We start from the raw sequence: 19,709 nt of genomic DNA on the forward strand, positions 1-19,709 counted from the left end.
AAGGATCAGGAAACCTCCCCAAAGACTGAATTTATAAATAGACTATTTTCAGCTAATGTTGCATGTTAAAAGTGTTAATTGTAATTAGTTTGCTATTTAATTGTTAAATGAGTGTTATGGTACTGTTAATCTAAAAGGGGAGGAATTGTAATGTATGTACCTTTAAGGGGGAGAACTACTTTTTACAGCTCATGTATACTATAGTACCGGCAGTGACCACACCTGTATATAAACCCGGAGTAGTAATCTGTACAGTTCAGTTGCAGTCTGAGCCACGTTGAGTAAACACCGTTTGTACCATTCTCCGCAGTCTGTGTCTGATTATACATGGACATAACAGCCATTTATGTTGTTTTCTCATGTCTTCTGACGAACCTAACACAGATGAGCAGGAGACCCTAGCAAAAATTCATTCCAAAGAGTACTGTGCTTTTTTAATTAACATCATTGCTTCAACAATTGGAGGACTCATGAACATCACATCGCCGCTCCTTTTCACTCTTAAAGGTGCCGGCTCTTGCTAGAGTACGATTCCAGGCATGCTGGCAGTCCTCTGCTACCCCAGACAAACAGCCATTTCTCATGTGTGAGACATTGAATGGCAGCGGGCTATTCAAGCATTACATCCAAGCCTAATCTTTTCCTATTATCACTGGAGACCCACCAGAAAGGGAACTCTGGCTGATTATCCATTCCCTAACCCAGCAAACCTAGCGCAGACTAGGAATTGAACTGGGGACCTTCTTGAGAGGAGCGTTTCCTCAGAGCACTAGCTATAGTGAAATCAGAAACGCATTTACAATGAACGTGTTTATGATTTTTTCTGCAGTTAGTGGAAAAGGAAATCTTTCCCCTGGCTTGTACTCAGTAAAGGTAGTGCACTTACCAACTCAGTCACCAGGGGAACTGGCTTTTGAACATTTAATTACATCCTTCTAAGTAAAACATGACGAGCATTCACTTTGTTGGAGAAACAAATCGCTGAAGTACAACACTGTAAACCTGAATTTGTTGATAAAAATCTAGCCTGAAGTCTACAGCTTTCAAATGATTATTTCTGAATTTCTTAAAAAATAAGTGATTGCTATCAGTTACTTATAGAGCTATATATTGTTTATACTAAAAGCTCCAACTCATATTCATAAATCTATTGATGATTTGAATTGTAAGCTATTATTATCTTATTAAGCATGCTGGCAGTTTTCCTGGCATTATAAACACTGTAATTACCAAGCAAGCATTCACTGTTACAACATTGTAATCATACATTATGATCAACACAGACGGGCAAAGTGCAAGACTGCTAATAAAACACACTCAGTTCCAGATGTCATTAATAATTAACCCTTAAAGTGCTAGCCACATCATTCCTTTGCTGTGTTAACTGTGCGTAGTGCCTTTTATTTCACAGGTTAACAGCCAATTAAACCTTTAAAGGGGATAATAATTAAGGGAAACAATTTCAATCTGAAATATCCCGCAGAAAGACAGCTGATCATTGGGAAGACCAAAGGCATTGTCTTTGCCCCCTGCTACAAACTCTGTCCCTTTACCCCTGTCCTCCCTGTCCTACATTGACTCAGGGTCCCCCAAAGCCGCTTGTTGCTGATTCCATACTTCCCCACCTACCCCCCACACCCCCTCCCCACCTCAGCCACTGTCTCAGGTTGAACCAGATTGTTCACAAACTTAGCATTCTGTCCATCTCGAAGGTGACCTTCTGATCCCATAGCCTCTCCATCACAAAGGCTGTCTACTTCCACCTCCGTAACATCACCCATCTCCATCCCCACCTGAGTCCATCTGCTGCTGAAACCCTCATCCATGTCTTTGTTACCACCAGACTCGACAATTCCAATGGTCTTCCAGCCCACCTTCCATCCTCCACTCACCATAAACATTAGTGAGAAGTCACACAATACCAGGTTATAGTCCAACAGCTTTATTTGAAATCACAAGCTTTCGGAGCGCTGCTCCTTCGTCAGGTGAAGTCTCCTCCGAAAGCTTGTGATTTCAAATAAAGCTGTTGGACTATAACCTGGTGTTGTGTGACTTCTCACATTTGTCCACCCCAGTCCAACACCGGCATCTTCACATCATAAACATTAGCGCACCCAAATTTCACATCCCATATTCTAGCCCACTCGGGCATTACCCCTGCCCTCGCAGTACTACATTGACTCATGGTGCCCCAAAGCCTCAAACATAAAATTCTCATCCTTCTGTTTAAATCCCAGCATGGTCTCCCCGTCTCTATGTCTGTGAACTCCTCTTGCCCTACAACCTCCTCCCCAAATTACTCTGACCTCTTGTACATATCCCTGCCCTTCGCCTTATCATTGCCTCCACCCACCTCAGCCCCACACTCTGGAATTCCCTAAATCCCTCCACTTCTCCATCTCCCTCTTTTCCTTTAAGAACCTCCTTAAGCTTCACTTCTTTGACCTAGCCTTTGGTCACCTCATCTAATATCTCCTTCTTTGGTTCAGTGTCCATTTTCTAAATTACGCCTCTGTGAAGCGCTGTGGGATATTTTTCTATGTTAAAGTTGCTATATAAATGCAAATTGAAGTTAAAAGTAAGTGATTGATTGAGGTCCTCTGATGGATCAATGGATGAAGGGACTGTTAAATATATTACTAAGACATAAAGATGAAGTAGGCCCCAGGAATGATCTCTAATCCATGTGGGATGCTTCAGCTGTTTACTGGGACCCTGGGATAGGACAAGGAAATATCAGTCAGAGTCCCTACTCCTGTGTCGCTACCCAGCCACACAAGCTGTAAATTGCTTGTGCGTGGATGTCTGGTGAGGACAGAATTGAGCTCAGCCTCAAGAATGAATAGTCCACGAATTCCGCTCAAGTTTCCATATGAAGAATGACCACTTGGTGAGGTCCTGAGAGATTGCACGAACATGTGCAGTCAGCATCTTCAGGAGGAGTGGAGTGAAGGGAGATAATTGGGTGGGTGGGGGGATGATGTCATGGGATTGTCTCCTTCCGGGAACAGTTGGCCTTCTATTGGAAAAGACCTGCTCACACGATGTATTTAATGGGTTCATCTCTGGCCAGCTGTCACTGAGCTGGATTGCAACTGGAATCATTCTCAGCTCTGGATGCTGATCAAACCTGACTGAAAAGTTCAGTGTTGATAACAATCAAATGAATCATTTTTATTGAGAGACTTAAAATGGCAGAACTCCATGAGGCTACTTTTGTACAAGTAAAATGGAAGATATTTCCTCTCCAGGGAGATGGCAATTTGGGCTGCAATAGATCAAAAGTCTTTCCCTCTGTACTGTTCCCCTTCGAACATCCTCTTCACAGTATAAATTTATAGCGTATTGTTTTACCTCTTCTGGGCCTTTATGATTTCCTCCATGACTCCCTTTGAATGTCAAACAAAAAGCAAATGTTAATAAATCTGTGAATAATGTTATTGCTATTCATGTGCTGTTATTCATTGATTTATTACTAATACATAATAAACAGGATGAAAAATGCCTACTGAGTTTCACGTTGAAAAGATTCTGAGATTCTTTAATCTCCTAACCTGCAGATTAAGTAACAAGGTAAGTATTCTTTAAATCCTGTGGCAGTTTGATAAATGATGATAACATACAATTTTGAGAAGTGGGCAGACGTATATATCTTATTCTAGTTAGCTGTATTTTAGCTCCAGAATCTAGATGTCACTAATAACATCTGCCATTACCAAAACAGATATCCTCTGAACACAGTAAAGAAAAGGAAAATAGCCCAGAGCTCTCAGCTCTGTAAAATTGGTGCAAAATTTATTTCAGCATCCACAAACAAACATTTCCTATATGCTGTTGATTTAATTTAAACCTCAGACTGCCATCAGGCCCAAGGTAATTTCAGCTTCCTTTGGCCAGCCATTTTTTAAAAACCATTTCAGCTTATGCGCTGCAGTAAAGTTACTCTAATGCACTGTCATGTTACCACATACTGCTGAAATAAAGACTAAAAATACAATTTTAAATAACATTTCAAAAATTAGACACTTTAGCTGAGAATGTTCTCATGGACTTCTCTCGATTAGCTGCCATTAATTTATGGAAGATCAGCGGAAACCCCCAATAGAGATTCCGCTAAAGCTATTGTGGACAATGGGAGAACCCCCAAGAAAATTCCCCGGTATTTGCATTTGTTCGTCCCTTCTTCTCTTTACACCATTCTCTTGCCTATTAACTTTACTTTTATTTAATTTCAATACATCCTTCCTTCTCATCTGTTAAAACTTGAAAACACGTTTTCAACGTGGTTTTCTGTACATCCCATGTCTCACTGCCTATGTAGGACATGGGAACCACATTTGAAGAATTGCCTTCTGTTAGTCAGAGAACTGGTACTTAAAGGCTATCCTTTCACCCAGTTGAGTGTTAGGACTCATAGACATGACCTGGTCAATCTGTGATACAATTTTTGCAGATCAAAATAGGAAAGCTTGCCAGCATCCACCTCATACACAGGCCTAATAAAGTGAACACATCTGGAGCATTAAGTTTTTTTGATAGTTTACATTTTTATTTCCATCTGGCTCAAGATATTTCTGGATTCATTTAAAATATCACTTTGCCAGCATTTTTTTTAATGGATGGATTCCAAATCTAACTTTGTCATTCCAGGTGTGATTGCATCCTGGTCAGTTTATTGAAAGCTGTTTTCATACATTTATTATTTTCCCTGCTTTTTCTGCAAATTTGCATCCCTTCCCTCTCTCTTAAAGGTGTTGAGTCCTCACTGGGGTCTGATTCTATGGGCACCAGTTGCCTTCCCAAAGTTTGCCCAAGTTTGAGCCTAGACATTAAGTATGACCTTATTGTAAGACTGCAGGAGGCATAACAGCCAAGTTTGATCTTATTCTCATGGAAGGTCCACACTAGCACACTTACAGCAGAGGTTGCTGGATAGTGATCAGGTGCAGGAATCCAGGATGATTTTCCCTTCCTGAACCCAGAACTCTTGGCTGAGGTCAACTGAACGAGCACAGACCCAGCATTGAACTGGATCCATTTCTGTTCTACGTGGCTAAGGTGGTCTCCGAATAAACTTGCTGAGCTGCCAGAGAGCCTGAAATGGAATCATTTTCAGGCGCTTTCAATAAAGTAAAACCTTTTCTCTATGTGAAAGATCTTGAGCTGAACAGAAACAAGTACACAGAGGGGTAGAGTTTCCGTTGGGTTGCGCTGGTTTTCAGTTCGACCAATGTCGGCCCAGCCAATGCAAAAGATCAAAGAATTTCAAACTCTTCCATGAACCAGCGCAATCATTTTAGAGCATAATTGTTTTTTGTTCTTGCATTAAAAAATATTCCTTGACATATTTAAGAGTGGTAACCTGGTGCAGTTTTATTAATACAGCTGAAAATGGGTTTATCACAAAAAATAAGCATTTTTAAGAGTGTCCAGCCTACCACCTGTGAGTAACCCAATTTTAAATAACTGACATGACTTTAAAAACTATACAGAACCATTTTGTGGTCTCATTTGGTGTGCAGCAGTCAGTTTCTTAGTAAATTAAATATTTTTATTATTTAAAAGGTACCAAAAAAAGTATCTGTTGAAACTGGATCTGAGGTGAGAGGATACATGTGATGAGATACATCGGGCAGGATTTTCATTCAGGAGTCGGGTTGGAGGCAGGACTCCAACTTTCGGGGTTGTAGTCCCGCCTCCATCGAGATGTGGCCAATCCACGCAATTTTTACTTGATTGACCTTGTTTAGCCCGCCCAGCGGGCTCAGCAGGCCAATTAAGGGCCACCCGGCAACAGGTGACGTCACAGACTGAAATTTCATCTGTCAAGAGGTTTTGACAGATGAAATATCAGTGTTTGAAAGCTGTTTGAAGCTGTCAAACACTGACAGTCTTACTTCTAACCTGAGTCCTTCTCCACAGACTGAGTTAGAAATCTCTCCTGCACAGTAAACTGAAGGCTGTCACTTTTGACAGTTAGCAGCCATTCTGCTTTCTGTGCCGGTGAGATGAGGGACTCCCGGGACCTAAAGGAAGGAAGGAAGGCTGAAAAGGTAAGAAAAGGTCATTTAAACTCCTTTAATCACTTTAGACACACCAAACACACTTACCTTTGCACTCATGCACACATCACTCACCTGAACACCGACATCTTGACTCCTCCAAGTCCTTCAACCCGACGGCCCGCCTCCTCTAACTTGCCGTGGTTTGGAGCCATTGGGAATCCCACACTTCAACCTTCAAAATAGGGATTAGGCTAAAAACTGCCTGTTAACTACCTGTTAACAGGTAGTTAATTGGCACTAATCCCTTCCCGCCTCGGGTAGGCGGGTCCCAGTGCAGGGCGGGTACCCGCCTCCTTTGAAACTGGCATGGAGGCGGGTTTGGGTGCGGGATGGTGTCGGGACCCCTGATTTCGGGTTTTTAACCCCCCCACACGCCTCCAATCCTGACTCCACGGCCCAATGAAAATCCTGCCCATCATGTATGAGATTGGAAAGGTTAGCTGCACAAATGATCAAAAACACTACAATTCTGCCAGCACTTAAATACTGAACAAATCCTCACGACTCCTGGAGCAGATTATTTGCCTGTCATGAGTTTACCTTCTGACTGACCAATCAGGCACAAGCAGGAAATGAAGACGATGACAGGGCACTCCAGTCCCATTTTTACAGGCTCTCCAAACTTTCTTTGCTATCGAAACCTTTAATAAATGGAAAGAAAACAAAGAAAGTTAATGGTAAATACGTGTAGAAGCTTATTGTTTATTAAAGTGTGCAAAAACTTGATAAGTATTTGTAAATAGTGAGTAAATTTATTAAGACCAGAAAGTCACAGAACATTTAAGTTGAACTTAATTTCAATTAACATTCTTTAAATTTAGAAGCTTGATAATAATAGGATTAATTATGTTGTATATGTCTATCCGAGCTACCTGTCTACAAAACCTTAATTCCTGTTGCCGCATTTTTGTTATATTTTTGTGTTGATTTTGCTCTATTATAAATTCTTATAGCCACATTTATAATGGAGGCTATCATCAAATTAAAGGCAAAGTACAGCAGATGCTTGTTACATGAATATATAAGCTTGGTACTCTGTGATTACACCCTCTTGCCAGTGGTGGCGCTGTAGCACCTCAGGTTTGTATTTTTCAACTCGTCAGCCTGTACGACAGAGAAACACGTATGTTCCCAAATTGCCATAGGTTTTGCTAATTTGTTGGAAGCAATAATTCAGCTGAGCCGGGGGGGAGTGGGGGGGCGGGGGGGGAGCAAGTGCCAGAGGAGCAGCTTAAAATCAGGATTGGCAGAAAGTTGGCAGGAAATCGTCAGGCCTAGGGTATTTTAACTGCCCATCTGTCAGGCGGGTCGGGTTGAAATCACCATAATATAAAAATAAGCACAGAATGTATGAGTTTAAAATAGGAACTGAACCCCATTTAATTGTATGTCCTGGTCCAATTGTGACTTGCCCTCTAACCCGATTTCACCTGAAGACATATGTCCCAGTGAAGCCCCTCCCGCTAGTTGAGAGAATTGCCCGGCAATGTTTGGAAAGGAGCCCTGCTTTCCAGATGTCAAGGAGCTGTCCAAACATTTACCAACTAAGAGTGTGGAACTTAACTCCGAATTTATAGGTTTGAATAATATATTGGTGCATTTTCACATTGCAGCATTCAGAAATTAAGAAATTAAGAGATTAATATACATTGTTAAGGATAATGCATTTTACAATTTGTTCGGTGATTGAAACACAGAACGAATTGTTATCTTTGCATAATGTTGGCCAGTATCAAATCAATCCAAGTGTCTCCCAAATGCTCACAACTCAAGTTGGGCATTCCTAGAGGAGAAGTGGCAGTGAATTAGGAATGCCCACCTTGAAGAAGTTCTGCTCTTCTGTCCGGTGGGATTTCCATTTGTCTCTTTTACCTTGTTCATCTTCATTGCTTTCTGTTTCCCTTCTTGTGTTTATCAGGTATCTCCACCCCATCACAGACCTTCCCTTTTATTCTCTCCTCCCCTCCCCCCTTTCCCTGTCCCTGCACTTGCTTAAAAATCTGTTACATCTCTAACTTTTTCCAGTTCTGACAAAGGGTCACCGACCTGAAACGTTAACTCTGTTTCTCTCTCCACAGATGCTGCCTGGCCTGCTGAGTATTTCCAGCGTTTTCTGTTTTTAGCTCACAATTCTAACCTGATTAATCAGTAAATACGCTGAAACCCAAAGTAATTTTCATTTTGAAAGCATTTAATCTCCTGAGGTACATTTTGCCGACTCAACCTAAGGTTATCCAGCAAAAATGCCAGAGTATTCTTTCATCGTTACGTTTCCCACAATTTCACTTTGTCCTGCGGCCATGGACAGCATTTGCCTTGGCTGTTTATAACTGCAAGATCCCATGCTATGTGATTAATGATAAGATTAAATTGCCATGCTGGAGAAACCCTGGATATTAGGGCTTACCATTTTATCAATGTTCTGTTTTATGACTGCTGCAAAAATGCTTGGGGATAAAATGTTTACCACGGTGAAACCAATAGTAAGTTACAGGTAAACAGAGTGACATTAAGGAAAATAATGACAGAAACATAGGTACATGAAAGATTGCAAATATGAGTCAGCTTTGGCTCAGTGCTAGCACATTCAGCTCTGAGTCAAAGGTTACATGTTCAAACCCAACTCCAGCACATAACCTAAGCTGACACATCAGTACAGCACTGTCGGAGGCGCTGCTTTTTGGGTGAGACATTAAACCAAAGCCCAATCTGTCATGTCAGGTGGACATAAAAGATCCCATGGCACTATTAAAAGAAGAACAGGCGAGCTCTTCCGGTGTCCAGGCCAACATTCCTCCCTTAACCAACATCTAAAACAGATTATCTGGTCGTTTGTTTCATGGCTGTTTGTGGGAGCTTGCTGTGCACAAATTGGCTGTCGCGTTTCCTACATTACAACCGTGACTACACTTCAAAAGTATTTCATTGTCTGTAAAGCGCTGTGGGACGTCCTGCGGTCATGAAAGGTGCTGTAGAAATCTAAGTTCTTTCTTTATTAGCAGTTGCAGCTGGATCTGAGACAAAATAAAAGGAATAAATAATAATCAGCACTTAACGAACCATCAAGTATTTGGGTGAAGAAACTACTTTTATACCCAAATCCTGCCAGCTATTTAACACTAATACAAAAAGAAAATACTGCAGATGCTGGAAATCTGAAATAAAAACAGAAAATGCTGGAGATACTCAGCAGGTCAGGCAGCATCTGTGAAGAGAGAAACAGAGTTAACAGAGTCTGACGAAAGGTCATCGACCTGAAACGTTAACTCTGTTTCTCTCTTCACAGATGTTGCCTGACCTGCTGAGTATCTCCAGCATTTTCTGTTTTTATTCCTGCCAGCTAATGTTTTGAAGCACTAAAATAAATTTAGCCTCTCCATTTTGTCAATGACTGATCAAAGAGTCAAATAATTAAAGTTTAATTAAAAAGAGAAACAAGAACCTCCACTACGCACAATAGTTCTAAAGCTGTTAGAATAAAAATGATCTTTGAGTGTGTGGCCTATGTTCTGATTTAGTGTCAATGGGTTGCAATCACATAGTGCAATGTTAGTAACAAATGTGGCAATGCATTTGTACAAAATTCCTCTGTCAGTTTTATTTTTAACAAAGGCATTAAAGCACGCTGTTAAAATGGTGGAGATAGGAACCTCATACAGTAAAAATTCAACCTTTTCTAATTGGTTATTTCCTAGTGTGGTTATTCACCAATTATACGACAGTTTCTCCTCAATTTTAATTTTCTCCTCTGTCACATTCCATTTGACACAAAAGCATTCTTCCCAGTTAGAAAACTCAGTTTCCTCCAACTCACCTTTGGAAAGGCCACAGGACATCCTGTGGCGGATCGCCACCTAAACGGGCGCAATCCACTTTTCTGTCCGTGGACAATAAATCGGGCACCTTGCCTTTAAGAAGCATGCTGCCTTTAAGGCATGACAAAGGAGCGGGCGTCGCCCTCAGTGTGTACACAAAAGTGCGGGCGTCGCCCTCATTGAGTTTTTCGGGTTTAGCAGAGAGAAGAGCTGGGGCAGCCATCTCTCAAGAGAATGTAATAAAAAGCCATGTGTTCCTCAGATCGGTTCGGCCTCCATTCGTGTTCCGCGGCAGCCTCAACATTGGTGACCCCAACGCTCAGAACGTATTCCGAGCACTGCAATGGCGGACACGAACGCAGTTTCCGTGAAACTGCCAGAGTTTTGGGAAAACCAGCCCGAAGCCTGGTTCCTCCAAGCTGAGTCCCGATTCCGGCTGTGACACATCACCACAGATGAGACGAAGTATGACTACCTCATCGCATCACTCGGTAGCTCCAGTCACGAAGGTCTGGATAGCGCTGCAGAACTCACCAGAGGAGGGCAAGTATGCACATCTTAAGGCCGCGCTCCTTAAAAAATTTACGACCTCGACATACCAGCGAAACTGCCGCCTCCTCGACCTTCCAGGCCTCGGTGACGCCTCACCATCAGACCTCCTCTCCCACATGCTCTCACTCACCGACGAGAGCCCACCCGGGTCCCTCTTCCGCACGCTGTTCATCCGCCAGCTACCTCCCAGCATCCGCCCAGCGATCGTGGTGTCCGGCCTCACGGACCTAGAAGCCCTGGCCGACGAGGCCGACAAGCTGCTGTCCGCTCACTCCAGCCGCGACGTCGCTCCAGACCTGGCAGCCACAGCCTGGGCGCGCCCCTCACCGGCCACCATGCAGCCACAAGGCCCAGCCACGGGGCCCACGGGGCCTTCGCGCCCCACAAACCCGGGCTACTGTTACTACCACGCATGGTTCGACGCCAGGGCACAATGGTGCACACCTCCCTGCTCCTTCAAGTCCGCCCCTGTACCAGCCCCCACGATGGCCGTGGGCCACACGGGCTCCCTGCTGTACGTCACAGATGACAAAACCGGCCGCCGGTTCCTGTGCGACACTGGAGCTCAGCACAGCATCATCCCGGCCTCCGCCCTCGACATCCAAAAGGGCAAACGAGGACAGGCGCTGGCTGCCGCTAACGGCTCAGACATCCGGACGTACGGCACCCGCACAGTCACCCTCGACCTCGCTGGTCGCCGCTACCGATGGGAGTTCATCACTGCCAAGGTACTCTCCCCTCTCATCGGCGCAGATTTCCTGTGCACCCACGGCCTACTGGTAGACATCCCTCGACACCGCCTCGTGGACATGAACACCATGTCCCCCATCCTGGGCGCCATGGCCCCCCGTCAACCCGCCGACATGGCGTCACAGTGCCACGCCCGGGTCACGGATGACTACTCGGCACTCCTGGCCGAATTCCCGGCCCTCACCAACCCGACCTTCTCCGCGGAGGTTGCCAAACACGGGGTGGAACACTTCATCCCCACCACAGGCCCCCCAGTGTACGCCCACGCCCGCAGGCTGGACCCAGCCAAACTGGAGATCGCGCGGACCGAGTTTGCCACTATGGAACAGCTCGGCATCATCCGCCGCTCCAACAGTCCCTGGGCCTCCCCACTCCACATCGCCCCCAAACCAGGTGGGGGTTGGCGCCCCTGCGGGGATTACCGCCGCCTCAACGACGCCACCACCCCTGACCGGTACCCCGTGCTGCACATTCAGGACTTCTCGGCTAGACTGGCCGGCCGCTCAGTCTTTTCCAAAGTCGACCTGGTGCGCGGCTACCACCAAGTCCCCGTCCACCCCGCGGACATCCCCAAGATGGCCGTAATCACCCCCTTCGGGCTTTTCGAGTTCCTGCAGATGCCCTTCGGCCTCAAAAACGCGGCCCAGGCATTCCAACGGCTCATGGACTCGGTCCTACGGGACCTGAAGTTCCTGTTCCGTCTACCTGGATGACATCCTGGTAGCCAGTTCCTCCAAGCAGGAACACCTCGAACACCTTCGCATCCTGTTCGGGCGCCTCAGCGACCACAGGCTCATCCTCAGCCCAGCCAAGTGCCAGTTCGGCCTGGACAAGATCGACTTCCTCGGCCACCACATCACCCATGCTGGGGCCATTCCCCTGCCCACCAAGGTGCAGGCCGTCCAGCAATTTCCCCGCCCCACCACCATCAAAGGACTCCAGGAGTTCCTCGGGATGGTGAATTTCTACAACCGCTTCATCCCCAAACGGCGTCCCTCATGAGGCCCCTGTATGAAGCCCTCCGGGGCAGGAGCGGCAAGATGGCGGTCGAATGGACGGCAGACGTATCAGCCGCCTTCAACTCCACCAAGACCGCGCTCGCAGACGCCACCCTGCTCGCACACCCACGGCCCAATGCCAGAGTAGCGCTCACCACGGATGCCTCCGACCACGCGGTCGGCGCCATGTACGAGCAGTGGGTCGACGGCGCCTGGCAACCACTTGCCTTCTTCAGCCGCCAACTACGCCCCCCGGAGGTCAAGTACAGCACCTTCGACCACGGGCTCCTCGCGCTGTACCTGGCGGTCCGCCATTTTCAGTTTTTGCTGGAGGGCCACCCCTTCACTGCGTTTGTCGACCACAAACCCCTGACATTCGCAATGGCAAAGACAACCGACCCCTGGTCCGCCAGGCAGCAGCGCCAGCTTGCGGCAGTGTCCGAGTTCACCACGGACATCCAACATGTCTCCGGCTGAGACAACATGGTAGCCGACTGCCTCTCCCGCCCCGCCATCCACGCCGCACACCTGGCAGTCGACTACGCTCAACTCGCAGCAGACCAGCTCACGGACCCTGATCTGCTCTCCGCACCTACCAACCTACCAGGGCTACGCCTGGCCGACGTCGCCTGCGGCCTGACCGCAGTCACGGTCAAGTGCGACATATCCCTATCTCAACCTCGGCCCGTCGTCCCAGCGTCCTGGCGCCACCGGGTATTCGAGATTCTCCACAACCTCTCCCACCCCGGCGCCCGCGCATCCATCAAATTGGTAGCCAACCGCTTTGTCTGGCGCGGCCTTCGCAAGGATGTGCTTACTTGGGCCAACTCCTGCCTAGCCTGCCAACGGGCCAAGGTGCAGCAACACACGAAAGCACCCCTCGAGGAGTTCACTGTCCCTTCACGTAGATTCGACCACATCCACGTGGACATTGTCGGGCCCCTGCCGCCGTCGCAAGGCCACACGCACTTGCTGACGATCGTCGACCGCACCACACGCTGGCCCGAGGCAATTCCACTGACCTCTACCACCACCGCCGACATCGCCAGAGCCTTCGTTAGCACCTGGGTCGCACGGTTCGGCGTCCCCTCCGACATGACGTCGGACAGAGGTCCGCAATTTACCTCTGAACTCTGGACCGCCATCGCACGCAATCTCGCGGTGACCATTCACCGCACCACAGCGTACCACCCCCAAGCCAATGGACTGTGTGAGCAGTTCCACAGATCCTTGAAGGCATCTCTTCGAGCCAGCCTCCAGGATGGCACCTGGATCGACCGACTCCCGTGGGTCCTCCTCGGCCTGCGCTCCGCGGTTAAGGAAGACCTCCACGCATCGGCAGCAGAGCTCGTGTACGGCCAGCCGCTGCGCGTACCCGGCGAGTTCCTGCCCACCGCCACGACACCCTGGTCAGCCGACCAGCAACGCCACGACTTCGCCTCACCGGCGCTACAGTTCGCCCCGGTGCCCATTGCCCGGCACGGCGAATCCACCTCACACGTCCCGCTAAGCCTGCACCAGGCACGGTTCGTTTTCGTCCGGCACGACGCCCACCGCGGACCCCTTCAACCCCCGTATGACGGGCCCTACAAAGTGCTACAGGCTGGGGACAAATTTTTCGTCCTACAAGTGGGCAACAGGACTGAAAAAGTGTCGGTTGACCGACTCAAGCCAGCACACTCAGAGCCCGGTGAGCAGGTCCCAGTAGCTCGTCCACCGCCACGCGACCGACCTGCCCTCAAGCCAGTACATCCGGCTGCTCCACGCCCGGCCGTTCCACGTCCACCGGCGTCCTACAAGAGCCGCTCCGGCCGGCCCATCAGACCGCCGCACCGTCTCGTCCACACCTCCTAAGCGGATTCTGGGGGGAGCTGTGTGGCGGATCACCACCTAAACGGGCGCAATCCACTTTTCCGTCCGTGGACAATAAATCGGGCACCTTGCCTTTAAGAAGCATGCTGCCTTTAAGGCATTACAAAGGAGCGGGCATCGCCCTCAGTGTGTACACAAAAGCGCGGGCGTCGCCCTCATTGAGTTTTTCGGGTTTAGCAGAGAGAAGAGCTGGGGCAGCCATCTCTCAAGAGAATGTAATAAAAAGCCATGTGTTCCTCAGATCGGTTCGGCCTCCATTCGTGTTCCGCGGCAGCCTCGACAATCCACAGTTATTTTTTTTTTAAAGTTATTCAACGCTTGTGCCATGTTGACTATTAAGTTGTGGATCTTCATGTGCATCTGCTTGTTAAGTAGTTACAAATATTCCCAAGAACTTTCTGCATAGTTTACAAAGATATGTATCGCTCGGTACAACAACAACAACTTTAACATAGTAAAACGTCCCAAGGCTCTGCACTGGAATATTTTAAGACAAAAATTTTGACACCGAGCCACATAAGGATAAATTAGGGCAGGTGACCAAAAGCTTGGTCAAAGAGGTAGGTTTTAAGGAGCGTCTTAAAGGAGGAAAGAGAGGTAGCGAGGTGGACAGGTTTAGGCAGGGAATTCCAGAGCTTAGGGCCTAGGCAACAGAAGGCACGGCTGCCAATGGTGGAGCGTTTACAATCAGGGATACTCAAGAGGGCAGAATTAGAGGAGTGCAGATATCTCGGGGTGTTGTGGGGCTGAAGGAAATTACAGAGATAGGAAGGGGCGAGGCCATGGAGGGATTTGAAAACAAGGATGAGAATTTTGAAATTGAGGCGCTATTGACACATAATCCCATCATGAGCAAAAAAAAAACAACTTACTGTACAGTAAAGTCTTCATGCAGTGATGTGCACAGGATTTATAAAAGGCCTCATACCATTAAAGGGGAATCTGAGCTTTGTCTCATTCATAGACACAAGCTATACAATGGAAGAGAAACAGACCAGTGAAGACTGTTAATAAGGCAAGTGATTTGGTGCAGTGTGACATTCTACATCATATCTTACAAATTTATACTGTTACCTTGTGAGACACAGTTTGCTGCCCAGATAACACATTTTCGCAGTAGGAGGCGAGAGTGCTACCACTGAGCCAAGGACACCTGAAATGAACAACACACCCTCCCGCAGCATCGAGGCAGAATTCAAGACTTCAAAGTAAATGAGATTTAAGTCTTAGACAAGCTGAAAGGACTTAAAACAAATAAATCCGCAGGGTTAGATGGTATTTATCCAAAGGTCTTGAGAGAGACTTGCGAGGAGATTTGCAAGACACTGACAATCATTATGAGAGAGTCAATGGACGATGGTGAACTACCAGTAGATTGGAAACAGGCCAATGTGATGCCCATATTCAAAAATAGTGACAATACAGATGACTAGCAGTCCATTATTCTTACTTCAGTTACAAGCAAAATAATGGAATTAATCATCAGGAGTAAACTTGAGAATTAGTAGTACAACAACAACCTAGTACCTGTAAATAGCAGTCAAGATACATACAGAAGGGGAACATCCTATCTGACCAATCTCCTCGATTTCTTTGAGGAAGTGACAATTGGACTGTAGTAAACCTTACAATGCTGTGTACTTTGACTTCCAAAAGGCACTTTAAAGGTCACTAATTAAGCTCAAAGCAGAGGCAATTCAGAGCACAACTTGGATATGGATAAGTAACTAGTGGAAGGATAGAAAATAACAGGTACTAGTTAGGGGGATAATGCCAATGTGCTGAGTGGGGTGCCCCAGAGAGCAGTGTTGGGATCACTACTACTTTACATCAATTTTCTAAGTTACATCGACGACTTGTCTACTGGAATTCAATGCAAATCGGTTAACTTTGCAAATGTAAACTAGGAGGGGCAGAGGAGTCAAAGAAAACTACAGAAAAAGCTAAACAGCAGATGCGAGTGGACCAAACAACGGTAGTTGAAATTTAATGCCAATAAGTGTAAAGTATTGCACATAGGAATGAAAAATGGCTAAGGATGAAGTTGAAAGAGATCTAATAGTCTTAGTAGACTTAATGTTCAACATATCCAGCTAGCCTAGAACAGCGATCAACAGAATGTTTAAGGACATAGCCGAAATAGTAGAATATAAGTCAGAGGAAGTCATGGTCAAACTGTACAATGCTTTGATCAGGCCCCCACCTTGAATGAGTATTGTGTCCTGTTCTGGCCGCTGAGAAACAAGGGCGACATTCAAGTGCTGTAGGCAGTGCAGAGAAGAACCACATGACTGATCCTTAGTGTTAGGAGTCTAAATTATGAGGAAAGACTGGAGAGACTTTTCAACAACAACACCAACTTATATTTATATAGTGCCTTCAACTTAATAAAACGTCCCAAGGCGCTTCACAGGAGTGTTATCAAAAAAAAAATTGACACCGAGCCATATGTTAGGCCAGGTGACCAAAGAGATAGGTTTTAAGGAGCATCTTAAAGGAGGAAAGAGAAATGGAGAGGCGGAGAGATTTAGGGAGGAAATTCCAGAGCTTAGGACCTAGGCAGCTGAAGACACGACCGCCAATGGTGGAGCAATTAAAATCAGGAATGTTCAAAAGGCCAGAATAGATTGAGTGCAGAGATCTAAGGGGATTAGGGTTAAGGAGATTACAGAGATAAGGAAAGGCGAGGCCGTCGAGGGATGTGAAAACAAGGTTGAAAATATTAAAATCGAGGCGTTGCTTAACTGGGAGCCAATGTTGGTCAGTGAGCACAGGGGAGATGGGTGAGCAGGACTTGGTGCGAGTTAGGACATGGGCAGCAGAGTTTTGGATGATCTCAAGTTAATGGAGGGTAGAGCTAAGGAGGCCGGCCAGGAGTTCAAATAGTCAAGTCTAGAGATAATAAAGGCATGGATGAGGGTTTCGGCAGCAGATAAGTTGAGGCAAGTGTAGAGACGGGCGATGTTACGAAGGTGGAAGTGGGCGGTCTTGGTGATGGAATGGTAGGAAGCTCAATTCGTGATCAAATAGAGTACATGTGAAGCATACATGTGAAAACTCACACCGTGTCGCCGGATGATGTCAGTGAGAGGCAGCATAAATAGAAGGGGGCCAAGGATATATCCTTGGGGACTCCAGAGGTAACGGAAAGGCGGCACCTCAGAGGTAATCTTACAATGGTAAATAAATTGGTAAATGGTGTGGAAAAGATTAAACTGAAATATTACTTTAAATTAACCAGTAGAATTAGGACAAGGTGACACAGGTTTAAACTAGTAAGAAGGTAACTTTAGGACTGATATCAGGATGTTCTTTTTCACACAGAGAATGATCAACACTTGAAATGGGCAGAGTGATGGAAGCAAAAATTCTAGAATCATTTAGATGCGGCAAATAGGAGAGTGTAGGGTTATCCGGAGGGATGTATTGAGATGGGCTGGATAGCCTTCCTCATCCATAAGTATCACATTCCCTGCTCTTCAAAATCACTCACAACTTAGGGGGTGAAACTTGTATTGCTTGAAGGGAAGAACATCAGTGTTAAGAAATGGAGCACGTTCCATTTTTTATAGCTAGTAAAAAAAGTACATCACATAGTTCCATGACAGGGATAGTACAGATAAGAAGCAGAGTAAAGCTTCCTCTACAGTAGGCTAACAAAGGGGTAAGAGATCCTCTGGTTTCTCTGCAAAGGAACATCATAAATGCTTATGTAAAGATGTCCTCTGTTTGATATTTCTAGAGATACCGTGAATGTGTCCGTTTAGAAAGTGTTTACGATTTCTGTGGTGTATGTGCCTTTAAGAGCAATTGTGGTGTATGTGCCTTTAAGAGCCCCAGGTGTGCGTAATGCCGGTAATTGCCACTTGGGCTATATAAGCCTGTGTATTGTATATATCCTTCAGAAACCCCCCCCCAGACTTGCTTAGTAAATACCTATGAACCAACTCCTGTCTTCAGTGTCTTTATCTACACACGGACACTACAGTGGCGACAAAGTGGAAACGGACTTACCTGCAATTCGGCAGCACCTCAAGGACATCGATTCCTCCAGCGTCCAGAAGACTCAAGGAAGTAAGAGAAACTGTGGTTTCACCAGCTGGCCAAGCTGGTGACAGGTACTGCGCTAATCCTTCCTGGGTGTCAGGCTGGAGCTCCAGCGGCGGGCTCTACAGCTGAGACAGGCAGCAAAATCGGAGGCAAGCAATAACGGACTGGAAGGGTGCACTCGAGAGACGGCCGGCGCGGCAAGCAGGTCAGCTTTTAGACCTCCGTCGGGAACGAGTCTCCAACAGTGAATAAACAGAAACCACAGTAAAACAGCGTTGTTATCGGTAGCAGCGGCGGGAAAGCGCGGGAAGCGCCATATCGTTGCTACAGAGAGAGAGAGAGAAAAAAAAGTGCGGGAAGCGCCATATCTTTTCTGAAATGCCTAAATCTGGTAATATTGAGGCTTTTGATGGCGAAATAGAAGATTGGACCACATACGTGGAAAGAGTAAAGGTTTATTGCACTACAAATGGAATAACAGATGAAAAAAAAGCTTCAGTACTTCTGAACTTAATGGGCGCGAAGACATACGGGCTGTTACGAAATTTAATCACTCCAGCCAAACCAAAGGACAAGACTTTTAAAGAAATTGTTGATACCCTGCAGGAGCATTTAAACCCAACACCGCTGCTGATAGCGGAACGATTCAAGTTCTTCAAGAGAAATCAACACAAGAGTGAAAGTAAAGCTGATTACCCAACCGAATTAAGAAAGCTATCAAAGTACTGCCAATTCGGAGCAGGACTATCAGATTATCTTCGAGACAAATTTGTTTGCAGTCTCTTAAGTGAAGGAACACAAAAAAGACTGCTTTCTGAAAAAGATTTAACATTGGACAAAGCTTTCAGTATGGCTGTATCATACGAAGCAGCAGCAAAAGGAGCTGCAGAGATACAACAAGAGACACAGGACTTCGGCACCCATAAAATGACACAGGAGTTCAGAAGATGTTATCGCTGCGGCAGATCCACCCATAACCAGAGGGACTGCTGGTTCAAGGGCAAAGCATGCAGGCAATGTGGTAAGATTGGACACATTGCACGGGTATGCCAATCTGGACAAAATAAATCCACTGACAGAAAACAAAAAATCAATAAAGAAAAGTACAGGAAGGTACAAATGATGGCGGACAGTAGCTCCGAAGACCAGAATAGCGATAGCGACTCCGGAAACAAGAGACTAAGCTGTCTCAAATTACATAATGTACTTGCCAAAGAGGATTACCAAACCATTTGGGTTACCCTCACAATAGCAGGGTCCCCAGTTAAAATGGAGCTAGATACAGGATCAGCTCGAACCGTAATAAATCGACGAGATTACGAGAGGCTATTTTCGCATATACCTCTAAAAGACACATCCATTATCTTAAAAACATATACGGGGCAGAAAGTCTACCCCAAAGGAAAAATAAGGGTGCCTGTGATATACAACGGCAAAGAAATACAAAAGTTGTATTTATACATTCTACAAGATGGTGGTCCACCGTTGTTGGGACGTGAATGGATAAGGAAGATACTTTTAGACTGGCACTCCATTCAGGCACTGACGGTGACCAGTAAGGAAAAAAACAGTGATGACATCATACCTGAACGATTAAAAGACATCTT

The 19,709-nt window shown here is 46.2% G+C and overlaps 1 protein-coding gene across 1 annotated transcript in view; it reads right to left on the reverse strand.

Moving 5' to 3' along the window:
* The window catches only part of LOC147100391 (otoancorin-like), a 163,611-nt gene that overhangs the window by 122,410 nt on the left and 21,492 nt on the right, over nucleotides 1-19,709 (reverse strand). The window contains exons 2-3 of the mRNA XM_085968054.1: nucleotides 6,606-6,706; nucleotides 3,355-3,389 (exon numbers count right to left, since the gene is read on the reverse strand). Of these exons, the coding sequence (XP_085824180.1) occupies nucleotides 3,355-3,389; nucleotides 6,606-6,669 (99 nt within the window). The 5' untranslated portion in view covers nucleotides 6,670-6,706. The remainder of the gene's footprint in view (nucleotides 1-3,354; nucleotides 3,390-6,605; nucleotides 6,707-19,709) is intronic.

The sequence above is a fragment of the Somniosus microcephalus genome, chromosome 26 (genome assembly GCF_052327205.1).
Source record: "Somniosus microcephalus isolate GS21.2 chromosome 26, FLI_Smic_1.0, whole genome shotgun sequence".
NCBI lineage: Eukaryota > Metazoa > Chordata > Chondrichthyes > Squaliformes > Somniosidae > Somniosus > Somniosus microcephalus.